The sequence below is a fragment of the Montipora capricornis genome, chromosome 2 (genome assembly GCF_036669925.1).
Source record: "Montipora capricornis isolate CH-2021 chromosome 2, ASM3666992v2, whole genome shotgun sequence".
Taxonomy (NCBI): domain Eukaryota; kingdom Metazoa; phylum Cnidaria; class Anthozoa; order Scleractinia; family Acroporidae; genus Montipora; species Montipora capricornis.
In genome coordinates this window covers 44,646,339-44,668,838 of record NC_090884.1, presented here as the reverse complement: position 1 = coordinate 44,668,838, position 22,500 = coordinate 44,646,339, and the positions used below count along the sequence as shown (strand labels likewise).

At 40.0% G+C, this 22,500-nt stretch overlaps 2 protein-coding genes across 4 annotated transcripts in view; one reads left to right on the top strand and one right to left on the bottom strand.

Moving 5' to 3' along the window:
- The window catches only part of LOC138023374 (uncharacterized), a 14,794-nt gene extending 10,285 nt beyond the window's left edge, over positions 1–4,509 (top strand). For both annotated transcript variants that reach the window (XM_068870388.1, XM_068870384.1), the window contains exons 7-9: positions 3–110; positions 797–902; positions 2,707–4,509. In XM_068870388.1, the coding sequence (XP_068726489.1) occupies positions 3–110; positions 797–902; positions 2,707–3,358 (866 nt within the window). In that variant the 3' untranslated portion in view covers positions 3,359–4,509. The remainder of the gene's footprint in view (positions 1–2; positions 111–796; positions 903–2,706) is intronic.
- Positions 4,059–22,473, bottom strand: LOC138023362 (ATP-dependent RNA helicase DHX58-like). 2 transcript variants are annotated; one of them, XM_068870375.1, is made up of 14 exons: positions 21,635–22,473; positions 20,662–20,739; positions 20,066–20,211; positions 19,276–19,525; positions 18,161–18,214; positions 17,056–17,109; positions 15,954–16,160; positions 14,189–14,565; positions 11,643–11,861; positions 9,917–10,967; positions 6,246–6,426; positions 5,684–5,825; positions 5,206–5,406; positions 4,059–4,833 (listed from the first exon to the last, which is right to left on the bottom strand). In XM_068870375.1, exons 1-14 carry the CDS (start codon positions 21,912–21,914, stop codon positions 4,525–4,527), a joined length of 3,549 nt encoding a protein of 1,182 aa, XP_068726476.1. In that variant the 5' UTR covers positions 21,915–22,473; the 3' UTR covers positions 4,059–4,524. The 2 variants fall into 2 exon arrangements, with proteins under 2 accessions (XP_068726476.1, XP_068726482.1); XM_068870381.1 differs by having other exon boundaries at positions 14,189–14,562; positions 21,635–22,044.
- Positions 22,474–22,500: the final 27 nt, after the last annotated feature.

Sequence of the window (22,500 nt, the reverse complement as noted above, 5' to 3'; positions counted from 1 at the left end):
AGGTCCTACAGAATGCGGTATTAGTGTAACCAAACCAAGATCACGAAATGTGCGTGGCAACAAGGCAACAAGTGGCGTGTGGCCCTGGCAAATCAATATTTACTGGGACGGTAAGAGGATATTCGACAAGAGTTGTGTGAGTCCAGTTTGGAAATACACGGCGCAGTGATCGCACCTAAGGCCTGATAAGCACACTTTTACCTGCGCCACGGCCTGGATATTTGGTCATACCGATTGGAATCAGCTGATAATATCCCTAGGGTAGTCGAATCTCTTTTATCAACTCGATTGATATAACCAAACTTCAACGGAACTGCCGTGCTTCAAACAGACACCCACCGACACAGCCCCACATTTACAGTAGATCGATTCTGCGATATCTCTCCACGGTGGTGCTGCGTCATTGGCTTTACGGCCAAACGACCAACGTGAGGCTGAAATTCTCGTCTTGCCAAAAACCAAGGAAAATTGTTTCATTGTGGCTGTTTACTTGCCTGTTATCTACAGTTGTCTACAATAACTTTTACCGTTTCAGTAAATGCTAATTCCTGGAATCTTCTGAGTTCGACGCACATTTTACATGTTGAGAAATCTGGATATATAAACAATTGAATAGAAGAAGCGGCTTCTTGCCAATAGCTATTGTCATGGAGCCTATATACCATCCATGGCCCATGGGCGCGCCAAGTGATACCCAACCGTTTAGCTGGCTTTGTCTCTTTCTTTCCAAGTAATTGCAAGAGAGATAACACGGTTTGTTTAAATTAATAGTATGTTTTTTTCTTTTTGTTATAAGGTTCACTTGTGTGTAACGGAGCGCTGATTCATAAGGAATGGGTCATCACTGCAGCTCATTGTTTTTATTCCAAAACATGGAGACCAATCGTTCGTCCAGCGTCCAGGTATGTTGTTTACGAATTTTGCCACCTTGCAATACGTTCTTCGTTTTCCAATCAACCTCCAACAAAAAGAACATTAATAATCTTTATTGACTCACACTTAAAAATGTTATATACATCACAATTTTACAATAGGATAACAAGGAATAGTAATTAATTATTTGCAGCCTAGAGGCTAAAGGAACCGTGAGTGAGTTAGCCCCTAAGGCTCTTTTAAGTTCGTTTTAATAAAAAGGAGAGAGACAAGGGGAGAAGAACTATAGCATTATTGAGTTCTAGTTAATAATAAAATGTCTATTCAGGTTACTTTCGAGAATTGTTCTGACAGAAAATAGCGTTTGATTTCTTTAGGAAAGGAAGATGTATTGAGGTCTTTCACCTGATGAAGAATATCGCGCCAGAGATCTATTACCTGAAACGAGAACATTAATTGTTTGCCCATGTTGGTTCGAGGACGCGGCTTGCTTAGATCCATATCTTGTATGAAGTATGTATGCCGGCTGCTGGCATATTTAAAAAGATTATCAAACACGTTAGGCAGAAGCCCTTTACGCCACAAATGAGTAAATTTTAGAGTGTGGAAACGGTAAACGTTATTTACTGTTAGAATGTCCAGAAGATTTAGATAAGGGAGAGCGCAGTTTCTGTGAAGAGTCCATATGTAGTTGCAAAAAACATTAATCGTAGGACTGTATTTTGTTTGGTGTGGAATTTTTGTAGGTGCGTTTTATAAGCCCTGCCCTAAGCTATTGCAACAATAGATTTGTTTGAGTTCATAAATAGAAAGGTAATGCCTTAATTTTGAAACAATGCCAGTATTGCGCGAGATACTCAAGAGATGTGACATTTCCAACTTAATGAGTTATCGATCATAACACCCGGTGGCACGAACCATCCATGTTTTGTGATTTTATTTGTATTCTTCCACATGTTCTCCTTGATGATTTGATAGTCATATAATTGGTGTTGGTGTAATTTATAGAAAGTTTGTTAAGATCGCACCATTCCTTGACTTTGCTAATTTAGAGGTTATTAATATTTCAAGAGTTATCAAATCGCGAACTGAGGCAAACAGATTTGTATCGTCAGCAAAAATCCTGAAAGTTAAAAACTCAGAGAAGTTAGGTAGATCATTAATATCAAGTAAGAAAAGCAAAGGCCCTAGTATACCGCCATGAAATTATCGTTGGAAGTTTTTTGCTTTCTCTGAGTCGAACCCGATCTACTATGCAGCAGGTCATTAAATTGGTGAGAGCAGAAAACTCAAGTAAAAACCTTTGTTAAAAAAAAACTCTTTCGGAAGTAAAAGCAGGGCACGGAGTTCCCGGTGTTGTGGTCTGGTCCAGTCTTATTGAGGGCTACAAGTCCATCATCCTATGGCAATTACGTGCTTCCTTCATAAAATAAAACTTCACCCAACTTCACTTCAGGTGGTATGTACCTCAAAAATTGCTCTTTTTTCAACAAGACTCCAGGCCGCATAACAGCCAGCTTCACGTTAAATTTGGCTTAAGTCTCTGTACAAGCCCTTTAGCTAAGCCTGTGCTTAGAGTGTGCATATTCAAGGTGACGTAAGCAACTACTAAAATCTCTCTTTGCACAGATTGGATTGAAACTTTTGGATAGTGACTTAATTATCCAAAGGATGAAATTATCCGGCTTTTGAGTGAACAATCTGGGCTACACAGTTAATGGGCGTTTGTACGAGTAAGAAGTCTTCTAATAGAACGCGGCCAGTGTAAAGATGAATTGCCAGGTTTGCCTATTTCACCAGTGGTTGATGACTATTGTTCTTGATTATTCACAGGTACACTATCAAAGCAGGTGGGCATCATCTGGGAGACAGAAAGACAAGTCCTGAACAAATCATCGAAGCGTCAAAAATCTTTATTCACGACAACTATGAACGTCAAAGTCACGAAAATGATATAGCCCTTGTAAAGCTGGACAGAACAGTAAAGCTTGGAAAGTACGTCAGCCTGGTATGTTTGCCGGAAATGAATGAGGACTTGGCCGTACCAGGGAAACATGGTTTTGTCGCTGGATGGGGAGAAAAACAAAAGAATTCAAAAAAAGACAAGAAGTCTAAACAGAGCCGAAAGAAAGGTCGAAGTGAGATTACTGTTCACATAGCATTAGCAATCTCACCAAATAAGGTTTGCAAAAATAGCACCAAAGAGGCATTTAACAGCACTGTTATGTTTTGCGCCGGAGGTGGTGACAAGCCTGGCAAACATTCGTGTTGGGGAGATGGCGGCGGACCGTTTCTGCGTGAACGCTACGATTCCCGATCAAGAAAATATCGTTGGACTGTCGCCGGACTTGTGAGCTGGGGCGATGGATGTGGGGTCAAGGGTCGTTATAATTTTTTCACGCGCGTAGCACCTTATTTTCGCTGGATAGAGGACATTCGGAATCCTTTGAAAAAAGATAAGCGGCAGTTGCGGAGAAGAGGATAAAGTCAAAATTGGAACTTGTACACTTTTACAGGATACCGCTGTCTTTATACCAAGAACTACTTATGCAAAAAGCCGAAGGCGAAACGGCAAGCAACGGATTTAAGAACAGATAAATTCAGCAACGGTTTTGTACTATTTTTGTCATACTGATTTATTGGAAATGTCAAAAGAAGGAGTTCTTGATCGTAATAATTAATTCCTAAGCTATAGGTTAAGACACAGGACCTAGCAGGAAAAATTCCTTGATAGGTTATACTGTAAGAGGCCATCTACAGGACACAATATTCAGTCTGGGTTTCAAAAACGTCTGTTGATAAATCGTAAATGCCGCTCGTAGTTTTAGGTCTCACTGTCCTTCAAATTCGTTTCCTTTCCTTGAATTTAAGCTGGATGAGCCAGGGTAAAGGCTTTTCGGGTGCATATCATGTTTGGTGCACAACGCCCATCCTTAAAAGCTCCTTCCATATTGTAGGATGCACCACGAATTTTGGTTAGAGTTGAATCGAGGTGAACTAGTGTTTACTTCGAGAGCAAAATTAAAAGGACTCGTTAGTGATATTTATTGCTTGCATTCTGAAAATAGCGATATAAAGGTTGAGCAGACAGGTAAGGGGACACTTTGTGACGCTTTTAAAAGTAGCCTGTATCAAGTTAACTTCATTGCTCAGGAAACATGGAAAATACCAGAAGCACGCGTGTCTTTGAAGTTAAGAGAAAACTTTATTGCTAGCATCTACTAAGTATACACCTATATCTATCCTGTCGACATATGAAATGAAACCGTTTGTTTTAATACTGGGGGAACCAAATTTCTCATCCTCACAGACTAAAAATCGTAAAATGGCCTCAGTATAAAGCTAGTAACTCAAAGGTCTAAAATATGTTAGAGGTGTTCAAAGCAATGTACCGACGTGAAACATTCAAGGCGAGAGAAACTAGCCTTTTAATCTGTCAGGACTAATTCAATTAGCTAGAATCGAACCCTTTATCACCACGATGCATCCATTTTTAAATTGATTCGTTATGGTTCGGTGGTAACAGACATCACGAGAAAGTGTTTTATGGTCTCAATGGCATACTCTTCCCAGTCAGCTAAAGTATGTTTAATTTATAACGGCCTGTGAGGATATTTTATTTAATGTCAAGAGAGATTTTGCGCCTTGTCTTCATAAGTCCAGGTCCAATAAGTCTTTTGTCTCCGAGTTGTCGGCACCTAGCTGTAGAACCTCTTCCAGCTCAGCTTCTTGAATAGCAAACGGCAGATCTTTCCACTTTTTGAAGATCCTCCGGCGACAATCACCTTTGTCATCTTTCGGGAACTCCACTACAAAGCTGTTGATCTTGATGCACAGCCATTCAAAGGAACAAATGAGAGCAGTGACCCCCCAGTCTTCATGGCATTTCTTGCAGAAAATCCTCTTATTCATTTCGATACCATCGATTGACTTCGGATTAGGATGTTCTCTAATGTCCACCTTTGCAATAAAGGTACAAAAAGACATTTCAGATGCGACGAATTTTAAAAGATGACCTGAAATGCAATTTTCAATTAATGAACCCTATGGATAAAACCACCTGGCAACGACCTCACTGGAGTGCTTTTTCCAACTAGTACTCGTGTATTTAGTATTGATTATTCTAATCTACGACCAACGACATATGCCCTTTTCTGGTGCTGAGACCACATCGACCTTTTTACAGTGTTCTCCTCATGAACATGATACGTATTTAAATATAAAGACTTCATCACAGAGTACATTTTTCTTACAACTTACTTTAGTTGGCAAATCTTTAAAACATTGTTAAAGTGTTAAGCAGTCTTTGAGAGTTGGCTATAGCTACTTTACCTTATTGTCACGACAGTCACGGTTTGTGATAACATAGTAACTTTTTTTAATGCGACGGACATCGTGTGCCTGGCATACAAACTCTGCACACTTTCGACAGAGGAAGTTCACGTCATCTGGTAAAAATACTGCCTTCTGACTGGCACGCACCAGCTTCTTGAGAGAGCGATCCTGGATAATCTTTCGTTGAACCTCCTTGACCTGGAACAGTGAAAAATACAAATAACTCAAGGAAACGAGATTGAGGAACTGTCTTGCACAAGAATACGACCTATAATATCTTAGGCTCACAAACAAGCAACTTGAAGCAGCTCTTGAACATTTCCATCTGATTCGTAAGTTCTGTTGTTTCAGGAAATCACAGCTTGTCACCTTATTTGTTACTCAAACTCTTGCAATGGCTTGTTCATGAGATAAGATCTTCACAGGGAACTACAAGGCATCACAGCATTGACAGTTTTATGTCAGGCATACATACCGTCTTGATGAACACCGTTGACTTCATGTTCTGTACTAGATTGAGGGCGTCGGTCATTAAGATTTCTCGAAAGTTGTTGGCGGTATCCCTTTTCTTAGCTCCTGAATGACCCACCAACACGGTGTACTTGCCATCTTTTGCTCTGTTGAACAGATTGAACAATCAATGTACCATGGAATGGTGCTCCGCTGAGTAGTCCAGTTCCAAAATAATTCTCTGCTTTCTTCAAAGAGGGGTGAAAATATTTTGAAATGAGATACACCAGTCAAAACTGTACGTAATACCACGACTACAAGGATAGCGCAAGAATTTGCAATTTGTCAATGGGGCACGGGTTTAAGTCAACTATAAAGTTTTTTATTTTATTTTCTACTTTGTTAAAAGAGGCCAAATTACTCCCGGTCGTCTGATTTTCCTTTTGCCTAGTTAAATTTAGCATTTGATTTATTTGTGCTTAGTTAATTTGGTAGACCCCTTAGTAGTGACTTCGCCATTCATGAACCCCTTGACAAAGAAGTGAACTTGTTATCACCATTAGCAGTATACGGTATAACTGACCTACCTGACACGTCCCCTGGACTGCACAGAGGAGATCTCATTACCCATCATGTCATAACGGATGACATAGTTACAGTCACTGATGTCCAACCCTTCTTCAGCCACGCTGGTCGCCAAGAGAAGGTTCTTTTCTCCTGTTTTGAATCGCTTGATGACTTCTTCCTGCTCTTTCTGAGTCATCCCGACTGAAAAGCAAATGATATTTGAATCGGATAAGTGCTTCACTGTGGTGTTTTCTTGGGGACTAATCATGAAGACGTCTCGTTAAGAATGCCCTTCGTATCACTGAACAATGAACGATCAACCAAAATCACTGATATAGAAAGTAAAGTATAACAAATCGAAATCGTCGATAGTGTAAAGTCACATTTCGCGGGATTTTCAAATATCAGTATCTGATGGGATTAAAATGTTTTTTGTAAATTTAGAGCCCGACAGCTCAGCTGGTAGAGCCGGTGGACAGAGCTTGGGCATAGGTTGGAATTTAAGCTTAAATATTTTCAGTTTCCATAACCAGTCGAGTTTTTTCGTTCCGGGTTCAACGCAAAGGCTATTTCGTGCCTAAATTATAATTGTCAAGAACAGTCGATCTAATTTGTATGGGTAATCACATGATTGCGAGTGCAATTTGGAATAAATAAGCACGATTATTTTTTTTCAAAGACGACCAAAATTGCAAGAGCCCATAGGGCGAGTTGAATTTGAAGTCTTTGTAGAAATCATGTGATTACTTATTAATGATATACATGAAAAAAAAATTGAGATGGTTAAGTTGACTGAACACAGTTTTTGATACCCACGTTTCATTTACCTTTTTCTCTAAAACCCTTGATCCTTTGGTCGCCAAAAATGGTAACAACACGAACTTTGGTTTTTTGATAGTTAAGCTGACGTATATTCCATTGCCATGGCAACATGAATAAATATAAAAAGGCCTTTAAAATCGGTTATGTTGATTTGCAGAAAATCTGGTCGTCACATTTTCTTTATAATTTGCATGTTCACAAGTAAACACTATTTTAATAATAATTTTGACAGAGAGGTCTTTAATTATCCATCGTTGAAGGTTCAATGGAATATCTATAATTTCGTCTGTTAAAGTTCAAAATTTTTTGAGTACCCCAGTCACTTATTTCCTAACGTATTTTCATACCAAATTTCCTGAAATTCTAACGAGTGGTTCTCGCGAAATCGGCGTATCTTCAAGAAAGCTATTCCGCATTCAATGGCATTTTTTTAACTTACTGCGCATGCGATGCATTTAACTGGGTTCGTTCGACGGTTCTTTCGATAACAAAGAAAAATCTGCGAATTGCGGAGTTCTTTGCATCGTTACCTTTTCTGCATACATTTCTCATAAAAGACTAAAACCATCAAAACACTTTGTTCAATTATGAGGAAAAACAGTACAGATAGCGGATGCATTGAGCAAATGAAATGATTGCTGTATTGAAGCCATGTTTATTTTTTAGCAAGAGCGCGCGGAAATTGTGTTCGGCCACGCAATCAGGGAAATCTGCGCCATAAATTGCGCCATCCAGGGCCCGTGCTTGATTGACTGACTCACTGCTTAGCGTGCATATATCGAGTTTTATTATTCAACACACTGATGACAAAACACAATTTTCTACGTTTACTGAAAAAAAAAAGCTGGAAAAACTACCATTTTTCTCCGTGACACACAAAATTACGTATATCGCAGAATATACGTTGAGTACGCACGACGAATATCGAGGGCTCTGTGAACAGCGATATTCCGCGCGATTTCGCAGGATAATTAGGCTGATTTAGCAACAAAGCAGAGACTGCCTCCTCCTCAGGCGCTTCGATTTCAGTCGCAAAGCAGAAGCAGGCGAGCTAGAAGCACGAGAAACTGGGAACGAGCATGCCAGGGATCACGGGAAGGAGAAAGGAGAGAGGTGAAACGCCGTCTCTCGCCTTTTCCCCTTCCCTTGGTCCTTTGCGCGCGCTCTTGTTCCTAGAAAAAAAGAGAGACGTCTGGGAACGAGGCAGGAGCGGGGATTTCAGTGAAGACGGCGCGCGCAGAAAAAACACCAATGAGAATTCAGAATAGAATAGACTCCACTCTTTTCTTCTCTATTCTAAATTCTCATTGGTAGTTTTGGTGCGCGCCACGTCGCCACTGACGTTCCCGTTCTGTTGCTATTCAGCCTATTGTTAAATGGTGCACGCGGGAGGTTGCTGAGCACGAGAGAAGAGAAGCGTAAGAGTCGCACGAGGCGATAGCCGAGTGCGACTCTAGCTTCTCGAGTGCTTAGCAAACTCCCAAGTGCATCCATAACTCGATATATGCACAGCTAAAAGCATGAACCAATTCTTTTATAACAGCGACAATAAATTTGGCGATATAACACGTTTTATTTGAGATTGACTACAAAGTTCTCACAGCACTAGGTTAGGGAAAACAAACGATCCTATTGACTGGTTAAAAACACACCACAAGTAAGTTGAGTTGAGCACGTTGAGCGACAATCGACCGAGAACGATTCATCTGGTTTTTCTAAATTTTGAAAACAAAGGATTCGCTTCTTCATTTAAAGAAAACGTTGGCAAACAAAGTCAAAGTACTCAATGAAAATGTAGACATAGTCAAAATGGATTGTAGAGAAGGATGCCGAGCTCACATTGCCACGCACAGCGCAGTTGCTGATGACGGACTCCAGGAAACGTGCAGGGTTTTTTTCCCACCTCACCAAGCTAAATTCACTTTTTTTGCAAATACAGTTATACCGATGAGTTTATAAGTAATGCGTGATTGATGTTTTTGAATATTTTCAGTTCAGTGTAGCTGTATTTTTAAAAATGAGATTCGGATTACTATTTTCCGCGCTATTCCAATTGTCTTGTTGATTTTTCATGTAATTCATTTGTTTTCGGCAGGTTGAACAAAATGTAATAAAAACAACGATAACAACAAGATTTTGACCACATTTTGACGTCTTCTGTGATCTATTACTGAACAGACGCACGGCAACGTGGAATCTATTTGTTTTGTATAATAAAGAATTAAACTTTATTCGCATAAGAGCGGATGGTGAAGTCAATCGTGCGTCTGTCCTCTATGCAGCTTCTGCAGGTACTGGAGCACAAATTACGTAAAACAAAAGAAACAAAAGACAGAAAACAAAACAACTCCAAATAAAGACTAATCCTTAGCGACCAAAAACACAATGCTTTCCGGTACGTGCAGAAAGACCCGTCCTCTAAGAGATCATACGCAAGAACCAATCAAAATGCGAGAATAACTTGGGTTACTACATGAAGAGAAATACATCATAGTCGCTAAATTGGATTTGTGTGGGACTAGCACGCACGCTACGTTATAATACACTTTTTGAAATGGTACATTACACTTTTTGCACTGTGTTACACTTGAACTGCACTGCTCTCAGCCAATCAGAATCGAGTAATTTTTTCATGTATATTATTATGCTACGCAATATTTAGTCATGCGCCTATCGTTTTGTTTGTACAGAACTGCTGTATTTCTTCCTGATTTACCTGCTTTATACCGCTATAAAATTGCTTGTGTATATCTACAGACACGTGTAATTTCTAGAGAATTGATTAGGTTGGGTATCATAAACAAGTTAAATCGATTTTAATAGTACGTCTTTTGCGAGTTAATGTTACAAGAATATCTTCTCGACTTACTGTTTCCATCTCCGCTACCAACAAGATGTTCGGGCCTGAGGACAGCGTTTAGTTCCTCGGTTTCCTTGATCCAGTCTAATAAGGCTTCAGTAGACTCGCGAGTTCTGGTGAATAAAATGCCTTTAGGACCCTCCCACTCAGGATGATGGGCTCGCTGTTCATCAAGAGCCTTGTCCTCTTCTGCACAGTCAGATGAAGTGCTCTCGTTGGTCTCGGATCCTTGTTCGTTCACTTCTTCCATCACAGTATCTACTTCGTTTTGAGCTTCCGATTGTTCGCTGGCAGCGTATTCCAGTCCACCAGCTCCGTTAATTGTCTGACTGACCTCTTCGGTGCTCGTGCCATCTTGTGTCTTCGAAGCGTGACCGCTGACGTCTTCAGGAGGTGTCTTCCCCGCTTTATCTGATGAAGTATCGTTCTTTGAAACGTCACATTCGCATCTTTCAGTCTCCTTTACTACGGCACTCGCTTCGTTTTCACCGCCAATGCCCTCTTCCTTCTGTTTTTCATCGTTCTTCAGCAACTCATTTCCAGCGTCACGTTCCTTTATTTTCTCGTCAGTATCATCTTGCCCTCCCTCATGTCTACCGCTACCTTTACCACTGCTTTTGCTGGATTTATCTTCTTCTTTATCTTGTCGGCTTTGGACATCTGTGTAGTTCTTCATAATCAATTCTTTGAGTTTAAGCAATCGCGGATTTTGAGGCTCACCATATTTTGTGATGTGTTCGTCCAGCACTTTCATTGCCTTGTGGAAAAGCTGTTTCAGTTTCTTGTCAGTCTCTGTAAACTTGTCTGTGTCTAAAGCTTCAAAGTATTTTGTGAGGTACTTCCTGGCGTTCTTCATACGTGTGTTTGCATTCAAGGTCAACGCGACGTGGTACTCTCTGAGATGTTCTGTGTAGGTCACTAAGTATCTATCCCCTTCTGCCACTGAATCTTTGTAGAGTTGCTCCACCCATTGTCGATACTGCTGACCCCCCTTATCTACCGGAGCCTTGCAACTGTTTTGTTTAAACTTCTTTACCTGAGCCTCAATGTTCCCCATGACCTTTTCCAAGAAAAGAACTGGAATTACTATTTAATTTTGCGACACATGAACCAGGATATCAGGATTTCAGAGTTTTAAAGACTGCTTCGAACTTTTTCTTGCTGTTTCTCTACCTATTTTAGAGCACACACAACTTGGTAGATGCATACAAATAAAAGAAATCCGTAGCGTCCAGAAGAGTTCTCCGAAACACATGACCAACAGTAAGGAAAAGATGCCTGGAATTTTTATCCACAAAACTTAATCCAAAAAGTTCTTTCGTAAAGGACATTTAAAGTCTGTCCTGTCTGTGTCCTTTCGTAAGAACATTTAAAATTCTTTCCGCTCCCAGAACGTCTATCTGCTGATTTTTTAATCGTTAATGCAAAATCCATGCTTCTTGCATTCTGAAATTTCATCTCCTTCAGTAGTAATAATAAATCATTGGTCCTATGATTACGCACGACATTTTCATTAAGCGGTTAGATGGAATGTCAGTGTAATTAAGTGGTTTCGAAGTCTCTTTTATAAATTGGGAACTGCCAATTTCCCAAATTTCGAACTCTTTGCATTGAAGAAAGAAAACATGTATTTTGCCCATAACTCACGGGCAATACCATGCAACTCAACTTTCGACCCCTGTTAAAACTGAGATGCATAGCTCTTCCATTGATCTCATTCCGAACAAATAATTACCTTAGAGATGATCTTCTCGAATGGATCCTGCTCATCTTTGGGCACAAAATGTGCTTCTCTCGAAGGGATGTTGACATATTTTTCGAGTTCCTCCCGATTTTCCTTCACCGTTGAAATGGCTTCGGCGTCCAAGTTTGCAGAAACAAGAATGATATGCTCTTTGGCCTTCTCCCGACTCTTAGCTTTACCTGTACCAAGGGAAGCTGTCAGCCCGACAATCTGCCGAGAAACACGGTAGATAAGTAAACTTATTAAAAACTGAACTACGGATATCAGATTCCCAGCATTTTCATTGGCTCGCCGGACACAGCCTATCAGTTCATATACCTGCTGTACCTAATATGGTCAAGGAACGCGTCAGCAGTAAAACGAACTGAAAACATTCTTGAAGCTCTGAGAAAAAATGGCCGACAAAAGCCGTTTTGGACCCGAATTGACCGAGGCAGATAATTAAAATCAACATGGAAGAGTTGTTGATCCTGGAGTTTTTAATAAAACAATTATTCTACTCGGGCTTGCTGGATATAAAATGATTATAACCACCATGGCGCTTATCTATCCCTTCATATCCAGCCCGCCCTCGTAGAGTAATTGTTAAATATCCTGTTTAGATCAGTTTTCAAATGACTGTCGAAAGTAATTACGCGATTGCAATTGCTACGCTTAGTGATTGGTTCAAAAATCTCGCGCCAATTTATCAACCAATGAAAAGGAAAACCAAAAACCAATTGCGACTTGCACGCACTATTTTTCCCGCGCTTTTTAGCAAGTTACATCATGGATAGTAAAGAGACCACTATCCATGGTTACATGAAATTAATAAGAATTTGGATTGGTTCCTTGCACTGTTTGCACTTGCTGTGATTGGTCGAAGTAATTACTTTGGTATTTGTTTTACGAAACAATTGAAAACCGCTGTAAATCTCTCGTATTTACTTTAGTGCACACGGGAATAAAATTTCCCTTTTCACGTGCAACAAACGAAATACTTTACGTAGCGTATACTTCTAGCATTGCTCTTTCCTTTTGTCGAGCCATACGGCAAGACAGTGGCAGAGTTTATCCCCATACAGACCGATCAAGGCCGTTGCCAGTATAACTCATGCATTTTTTCTTTCTTCTTTCTTTCTTTGATTGATTGATGACAAATTGTCGTTCTGGTTGGCACAACACTCTTTTTGAATCAGTATTTGCTTTTATAGTAGAGGGCACTCTTGTTCGCACGCTCTATAGCGGCACTGTCTTATTCTACTCTGTAGTATTCTGTTTTAATGGCCCCTCTTCTATTCCCTTTCTGATTCAATTGAAAAGCTTGTTGACAACATAACAGAACCAAAAAGGACAAAAAAGATCAAATTCCAGAGCAGATGGAGGGGCAGTCTGCAACTTAAGGAGGCTCGAAATAGTTTATCCTTTTTTCAAACAGATAAACATATTCTGTCTTTAGATACAGTTAGCGTAATCATATCAAGACAAAATTTGGCAAGGGTATTAAGTACCCATTATAGATTTCTCACATCACATTTTCCTCTAATGTAACGTTACCATGGCAACGATATCAGGCACTTCTTTGAGCCTTAAAATCAAGATATATTGTGTTTTTTGAAAAAACGGGACGGTGTAATCTTCCCATTCAGCGTTTAGCAGTATTTGTCTTTTTCCGGTGACCCATTTTGAATCGTGGAGGAGGCTCGAAAGGGTTTTTCAGCTATGAGCGCGCGCGTTAGCCACAAGTGCAATTCGTAAGCTGCTCGCTTCAGCTCGTGATTCAAATGGGTCACCAGAAATAAGCAAATACCGCTAATTTCGCTCACCTTTCTTCTAACTCCTATATATGTGAATATAAATAGACATCTCCTATTCACGAAAACTACGAAAATTCTCCACAAATGGTTTATTCGTCACTTAAATCCGTTTGTGTTGGCCTTTAGCTCCACTCGCGCGTGCACTCGAATGAGCGGGTGACGCATGCGTAAATGCCGATCTTGTAACCCCCTCATTTTTCCTGATTTTGCAACTTTACTCGTTTATATTTCTGCTTCCGGACTGTGAATTTTTTCATTTTTTGCATGTTAGCTTAGGTCAATTTAAATTTAGAAAAAATTCTTATTTTTCTGAAAAACTGTCCTACAGATTTTGTTGAATTTTTAAATATTTTAGAGATTATTTCTAACATTATCTGGTAACGCTAAATGAGAAGATTTCACCGTCCTGTTTCTTCAAAAAAGGCACTATATGTTGATTTTAAGGGTCAAAGAAATGCCTAATATCATTGCCATGGTAACGTTATTTTGGAGGAAAAGTTAATGTGAGAAATCTGCGATGGGTACTTAATACTAAATTTCGTCGTGATATGTATCTAAGGACAGAATATGTTTATTTTATTGAAAAAAGGAGGAAGTATTTGGAGCCTCCTTAAGGTCTGCCATAAAATCAGGAGCGCTGGATGGCAAACCCTCTGAGTTGGAGAATGGAATTCAAAGATCAGGTCGAAATTCAGGCGGCTTGGAAAACGTCTTATTTTGCATGAATATCTGGTTTTCTACCTGTGGTAGTCGGTGCTGATGTCCAGCTTGAGACTTTAAGGCTAAATACGTCTCCATGATACTGTTGTACGGGTGCTCTTTGTGAGCATGATGGCATTCATCAAATAACAACAGACTGATGTCTTTCAGCTCCACTCGATTCCCTCTTTCTTCAGCTTTCAGTGCGTTCACCAGAATTTGAGCGGTCATCACTACGACATCGTTATTTTGAAGAAGGAATTTGAGCGGGATCTCCGCACAATTTGACCCTGAAATTTCTCCCACTGAGTATTTGTCTCCTAGGAAAGCTTCAAATCGCTCTTTTTGCTGAAAAACAAGGTTCACTGTGCTGACAATGAACACAACCCTTGGTTGCTCCTTGCTGGCTTTCATTGCTGCTGATGGATAGAATAAATTTTAAAAGAGACTGAGTAACCAAGATGAACTCAGTTGTAATTTTTGGGCGGGTGGTAAAACAAAACACAACGGCGATTAAATTAAGTAGAAACACTAGACCCCGGACTTACTGAAAACAAGGTACAAGCATAACCAATCAGCCAGAAAATCCAAGGAGGGGGCAATGAAGCAACGATGAATGTGTTCCTTTTTTTACGAGAACCCTTTTTGTAGGAGCCTTCAGATTACCCAGAATTAATTTAAGAACACTAACTTACACTCTTTTTTAAAAGAAGGTATAACTTTGGTTCTGAAGCTAAACGTTTTTATTTTTATTTTTTTGCTATTTCAGCCTGAAAACTTTCTAACTTGTTCTTAAAGTTGTGTTATATACCAAGTTCGAGTGCAAACGACGTTTTTATTCAGTGTATCATGATCATGCAGTACGGAAACCACATTGTTAATATTAAGAAAACGTCCCTAAGTAGTTGCTGAGTTAATTGTCCTGTTAGACAACACTTTTACATTTATACTACTCACAAAAATAAAAAAGCAAATGAGCAAAATAAAGGGGTTTTGACTGACTCTCAGCCTAGGTATGTGAAGTAATCCCTAATTGCAACAAATCCCTCGCACTTTGATATAAACCGCTCAACATTTAGAACCGCAAAGACTATTTTAAAGTGGTTGGGCTAAAAATCTTCGTGAGCGCATATGTAAGAGAAGACGCGTTTTGTTAGTACTTTCAAGAGGTAAAATTCATGCATTATTCATGTCACCTCGAGCACTGAAAAATCAACCCAAGCAAAAATGTCGGAGGGCTATAGCCCTACCAGCCTTTCCCCCTCCGCAGTCCCTGGAAATTATCCTTTCTTGATATCAAATAGAGTTAACGTTGATGTTTCTCAGTTTATTTAACACGTGTGGTAAGACAGGTATGACGATTTTCTCGAATCGGTCATTATGATAAATTAACTAGTCGAACAATTACAACCTTGGTAAATTCGGGCCGCACAATGATATCCGCATTATGAAAAGATCTCTTTCTTTATCGACGATCATTACGTAAAAAAGGAGGAATTGCTTACTCCAAGGACCATTCAGACTTGTCTGTGTGCAACAAACCGCCTACGCATGCGCCAAGGGCAAGATATCGAAACGTTTCTGCTCAGGGGCCAATGTGACAGGGAATTCAGAAGTTCACCCCTTGTGGGGTACGATGAAGGATAAACACTGTTACCCTCAAAATAGTCGAATTTACCCGATCAACCGAGATGACGCCCTCGAAAACTAGCAAAATCTTGCGGCTTCGGATCAATGTCAAACTTTAAGACTATTCCAAGGGAAGACATGATTTAGAGAGACAAAAAAAAGATGATAAGTGGTTTACCTGATGCGTTTGACTGGTCTGCATTTCTCTCGAACGAATCCAGGTGCTTTTTAGCGATCTCAATAGCGACATAAGTTTTTCCGCTGTTAGTGGGCGCACAGATGATGGTATTTTTGCCTTGGATGGCTGGCTCTGCCAACTCCTTTTGATAGTTTCTCAACACAAGCTCACACCCACCAAGAGAGTTTGCTTTGGTTCCCAGAAACACTAAACAGTGAAGTAATAATAATAGCAAGGATAAAAATAATACTTTTAAAGGATTCCCTCATCCATTTATCTTTAAGCTTAATACAGTCATCTTATTCTCTCCATCATCGATCGGTAGGGGGAATCGCAAAAAATGATGAAAGTTGATTCTTCATTTCTAAAGATTTCAAACAGGGAGTAAGAGAGAATCTAAGTATGAAATCTTTCGCATACAAAAAACATTTATTTACATATGAAGCACAATTCTGAAGACTAATTACGGTGGTCCCAAAAGATATCTACAGTTTTCGAAAATCAATGAAGAATGAAAAGGAGCGATATCATTTGATAATGATGGTATGGAGCCGTCGAAACGTCATTCTTTGATATAGCTAATTTTGATTCTTAATTACTTGTCTGAATTGCATTGAAAAGGCGATTTACTGAATTGAGCTTTAAAATAAACTGCAAAGTCTCAAAGACGTTTTATTCATGATATGGTTCACTTGCTGAATAAAGAGGAAGTTGAGAAGAAAAAAACTTCGTTGAAATACGGGCTTCATCGCACGTGTTAACCGCCACACTAGCTCTATGAAAGAACGTTAAAAATCGCCATAAAAAGTTCTTGTAAGTTGACGGAGACTTAATAGCGACCTTCAGATTGGAGTACGAGAACGACTCCGAGCAAGGGTTTTCTGTACTGGGTACGTTCATTTTAAAGAACGAAAATTTTCGAAATGCGCATGCTCAGAACTGAAAACTGACTCGTACGCGTAGTCGTCCTCATACTCCAATCTGACGGTTGCTAAGAGCTTTACGCTCTTTAAGAAAAGTTCTATTGCATTTTCTGACTTTTCTATTTCGGATCACTTTGGAATTTCCAACCATTTTTTGTAAGAGAAGACAATTCCCTTACCAGGAGGAATCTCTATGTCAACTTCGTCAGCATCGTCTGCAAAGCTTCCATTATCTGCAAAAAAAGATGAAAAGCATTTGTATCAGTCACTGCTTTTCTCAACTCCACTGAAGCTCTGGTGACATATAACAGCCGATTTGTCCGGCATAGTGTTTCGGACGTAAAACTGCTGGTCCAATTGACAGGATTGTCTCACAACCCTAACAAACCAACGGCGCAGGGATGGCACAGTGGTGAAAGCACTCGACTCCCACCAGTGTGGCCCAGGTTCGACTCCCAGACTTGATTTGCGTAAATTGTTAATTTCAGTTTACAGTGTCCCCAATTAGTGCTCCAGCACTAGAACGACTACAGGTAGACACTTGAACAAAGTTCCTTTCCTTTTCTAGGTCACTGTACGTCAAGCGGAACCGTTCCGCAAGGATGGCGTCCATAAAACTTACATGCTTAATTGACCACTTCCCAAAGGGCTTTTCATATCTAACGACGGAACTGAACAACAACAACTGTTAAGAATCCCAACTGGACGGAGGCAAACCAGTTGGCTATTTACAATTGCAGCGGAGAGGTTGAACTAGGGATTACAAGGAACAAATTCAACGAGTGGTCAGAACGAGTCCTGAACCCGGGAGCTTCGGATCTCAAGGCAGGCATCCTAACCAGTAAGAAGAAAAAAAAGTTTCCAGTTTCCAAACAAGCTAACAAGATGGCAAGTGCAATTGAAGCAGGACAAACGGTGCGCATGCGTAATATCTCGTGGAATCTTTTTGGTAAATGCCTTGAAGAATTATACTTTGCTTAAGTGTCCGATTAACAACACAAGATATTTAAGGACGTCTTGTGGACTTGTGATAAAGGGAAACAAAGTGTGTCAAATAAAGGCAATAGGAAGCCTATGAGAGGGGACTTTTTATGTCCTTTTCCCCGCTCTGTTCGAGAATCTGAGACGTACTAAGAGTTCATCTCTATGCCAAATACCATTTTCACAATAAAGTTAGGTACTGCGTAGAGCTTACCAAATGAAGTAGTCCGATAGAAGCTTAGGTAGTAGTAAATGAATGAATAGAGCACCCGCAATTTTTTTCACGCTTTAGCGTTTATTTACCTTGTTCACCAGGGAAGCAGAGCGACCTCTCTCTTTCTTGATCACGTTCAATCTCTGATGGCAAAAGCAAACAAAAACACTCGAAATTAATCCGTAAACATTATATCCGTACTTTTTCTGTCCCATCTCTTCTCTTAAACAGTGCCCTTGTATTGATAAAAACGACTCTGTTTTTGTATTATTGAGTCAAGTTTTGAGGTGCTAACGAAGAAGGAGTTTAATATCAGACCCATCAAAAGGGTTTTGTTCTTCCACTGTTCTTCTATTTTTGACAATACTTTTGGCATAAGCTGCCACTTTTCGTTCAACAAAAAGTTCTAGTAATATTTCTCTAAATATTACAAAGCTTAAGTAATCCGTTATCACGACTCTAAGCCATTTTGTTCTTAAAAGTTAAAATTATGTTCCAGCAAGACTGAGCATGAACGAGATGTGAGAATTGTCTTCTTGTCTGAACACCAGCACCACTGGAATATGTCAGTGCTATCTTAAATGAAAAAGGGATTTGGTTTTTAAGCGGTTTTTCTACTGAAACTGCAGGGCGATTAGGATATTCGCTGAAATCTCGATTACTAATGGCTGTAAAAATGTTACCAATGGTAAAAGGGATCGGGTTTCTTCATGGCCCGTTGACTAAATGCCGGGTAACTCACCTGTCATTTGTATTTTACTTCTATACACACTAGCCCAAACGCCTGTGTAGGAGTACAGATTTTGAGAGAGACGAGGAGCTCATAACTTGGAGCCTACAACTCCAATACTAAGTCTATGTAACGGTGTCTTTACAGATCAAGCTATTTTTAGACGAGTTATCATTAAATAAGATTTGGCTTGCGCGAGTGCCTATTCTCAATCCTATGGGTAATGATTTCTCATGCAAGACTTGTGATTAGCTAGAAGGGCCTGGTTTCGCGGGAAAATCAATCTAAAAATAGCGCGGTCTGTAAAAACGCCGTTCCACAAATACCGTGAAGCTGTACGCTCTTAGACATGGGCTCCTGGAAAGACATCACCAATGAATATTAATGGTGGGAGACTGTATGGAAAACAGTACAGCTCTCAAACACCCCGAAGTTGAATAGGCTGATCCTCGGAGAAGTATCCGATTTACAAACCTGCAAGTTTCTTTCGAATTTTTTCAAAACGCTCTTTAACCAGGCTTAGTTGTAACTCCAGTGATTTTTCTGGCTTTTCTGCGTCATCTTTCAGCGCGTCTTCCATCAAAACCTCTTGAAGCATCGACTGGAACGTCCCTTGAGTGTACATTTCCCATAATTCACTGGCAGCCTTCTCACTTGACAGCCGGAAGGTGGAAATGATGGATCCCTTCTCTGTATTAACAAACACTACGCCTTGGGGAAGACGCTAACAAAGAAAAGCATGATAATCAGAAAGCACTCTTTTTTAAGAGCAGTCCGCTGTATTCTACTGCTCGCTAGTGAATGATATTGCCAAGAGATGAAGTCTTGTTAACTTTGCTTTTACGGTTCTCAATGTAAGTTACACACGTTGTTTTATCCTCAATTACTGATTCCTTTATTTCTTCGCCATCGGACCATAGATTTATGTAACAAAGCGAGCTGGAACGAACAGTACAGCCCTTGAATTCAGATCCTTCAAGAGAGATGACAGTATGAACGAAAGGAAAAATAAAGCAGACGGACGAAACGCAACTATGACATTTCCAACTACAAATAAGAATGCTATGTACCTGAGGTTTATAGAATAATGACAATTGTGATGTGTATCAAAGCAATGGAGAGGAAACCGGTGAGAAGTTTCCAGTCCCTTCCAGCAATGTGCTAATTGTATACAGGTGATGAGAAGCTACGTGAAATGCGTTTATCCCAAACGCTCCAAGACCGCATTGGTAATTTAAGGTTCTCATTGTTTCAGTAATGATACCTTTTGAAATTTTTCTCGAATTCTTTTGTTGTCCTCAGATTTTCGGTCTTTGTAGCGTTCAGCCACTCTCATTTCAAATCTACTACAATCGTACGCTGGCTCTTCACTTCCTCCTGCAAGCAAGAGGTTTCCAGGAATGGCAAGATCTGAGAAAAAACAATGTGGCTGTTAGTGATCGTATGGGAAATTGGTCTGGTTGTGTTATCCACTTATCAACTTGTCTCGTTTCGATGATCACATGAAGTTAAAGGAACAGTTTCATTGGTTGGTGCCGCAAACCCTTGCGACACAAGTTGCTTGGCAGATATTACACTGCGCAAATGCAACCGTTGCGGAAAGTAGAACTCAATTCTACATTCCACAAAGGTTTCTGCAACTGGTCTCGCAACGTTTTTGGCTGTTGCAAGGTGTGTTACATTGGGCAATTTTTCGTGCAACTTGTCTCGCAACGCCATTGCGAAACAGGTTGCACGAATCATTGCCCAGTGTAACAGCGCCCTTGCTCTTCTCCGAGAGGTTTTTCTCCGGGTTCTCCGATTTTCCCCTGTATGCTATTTTTATTGGTAAGACTAAAGCGACAAACAAACGGTACTCACCAATAGCTGTGCCAATCAATGTGTAATCTGCCGGTCCAGACCCATTAGTATCGGGGGCTGCTTCGTTCGCGCCGTCATCTTTGTCAAAGAAAAACGAAAGAGAAAATACAAAGGTATTGTACCCCAGATTTAAAAAAAGTAAGGATATGATACAGTGATAAGCAACTTAAAACTGATTTCCCGTGAAAAAGATTGTACAAATGTACCTTTCGCCGCTAAAAAGAGATCGTCAACATCCTGCGAATCCTTCTGTCAGTACGAAGTCCATAACCTCTGGCCGATTCCGACATACAGCAGTTGTAGTGGAGCCCATTTTTGTGATATTGGCAACAACTTTCCAAATTTCCGTGCCTGCGAGTCCATAATTTGTGGAATTCAACCAGGGATCATTTTTTCAAGTGCGGTTTCAAAGACAAGCGAAATCATGTGTATTTATGCGCAATTGTTTTCGTTTGTGGCCGGTAAAACATAAGAGTTGTAGTCTGTTTTCTCTTCGATCCGTTTAACTATCATTATTCAGTCAGTTCGATGTAGCTAACAGTTACTAAATTTGAATGTGAACGTGGCAATACGACCTGTTGCAAAGAATCAGTTTGGAATTCAAGAATGACATCTCCGAAGGCGCTAAATGTACTAAGTAACGTCCTAAAGAATTATGAGCGCCATCGCAGTAGATCATTGTCACTGAGCTGCCTAAGTGAATGGAGACAAACACAAAAATCACAATTAATCTTGATTAATTTGAAGTAATTCCCTGGCTGTCTTAATCTATTTACTTCTAAAAGATTTTTGGTGCCCTGAGGAATTCACGACTGACTTTTGCCGTACATGTATTATTATTCATGAGTGAGCTTTTGACAAGCTAAAGTGATTTTGACCACAATTGTTCTCTTTCACTGTTGCCGACCACCATCAGTACTGACGAAAGCAGACGTTTGTAACACAAAAAAGAAGAACAAAAGAATCTACTAACCCTTAATCATATAATATGGATCCAATAGTAAGGCCGTGTGCGCGCTTCCACACTTCCGTAACGCTTGAACAAAGTTTGCAAACCCTCCATCTCTTCGTTTCAAGCGGTCGACGAGAATTCTCGTGGCATAAATAGGTCCATGGTTAGTCTGTGTCGCCTCAATTTCCTCTCTGTCTTGAGGAATTAAGCAAGGCAGGTACGGAAATAATTCAACTGGGATGACTTCTTCCATGAAATCCTTCAGCCGTTTATCGAGGAGTTGTTTCTCTTGAGGTCTCATGTTGATCGCCAATCGAAGGAAACGATATATCAAACAAGTATTCTCTCCGAAAGATCCAAAGCAAATGAACCCCACCAAACTTTTCTCTTGTTTTATAGCGACCAGACATAAATGATATTTAAACTTAAGTACCTGTAGTGCAAGGGAAATTCCCGGAAACCGAGTGTGAAATTCCCGATAAAGAGATTTCAAAACACCGCCCTTTTTCAATCTATTCTGGAAGCGATATAAAAGTTGCAATACTTAAACGCATTCCCTTTAGTTTTTGAATAATATCTATGGAAAAACTGACATACAGCAAACATTATTAGACTAATTTGGGTCAGTTTTATCCACGTTACAGTTTATGTATTCCACTTCCGGTTTCATGGGCTGTTTTCCTAGAAAGTGAAAATCATTAATATTGCATATTGACACATAAACTCGTGCATATCGAAATCGAAAGGGTCAGGCCCTGACGGACGAAATTGAAAATGAAAGTGCTCAACAAAGCACAATAAACTATCTTACGTTAATGTATATACCGCAACGCGAGCCTGACACATAAGTAAGGGCATGTAAATTGGCTGGGCACTGTCCTGCCACT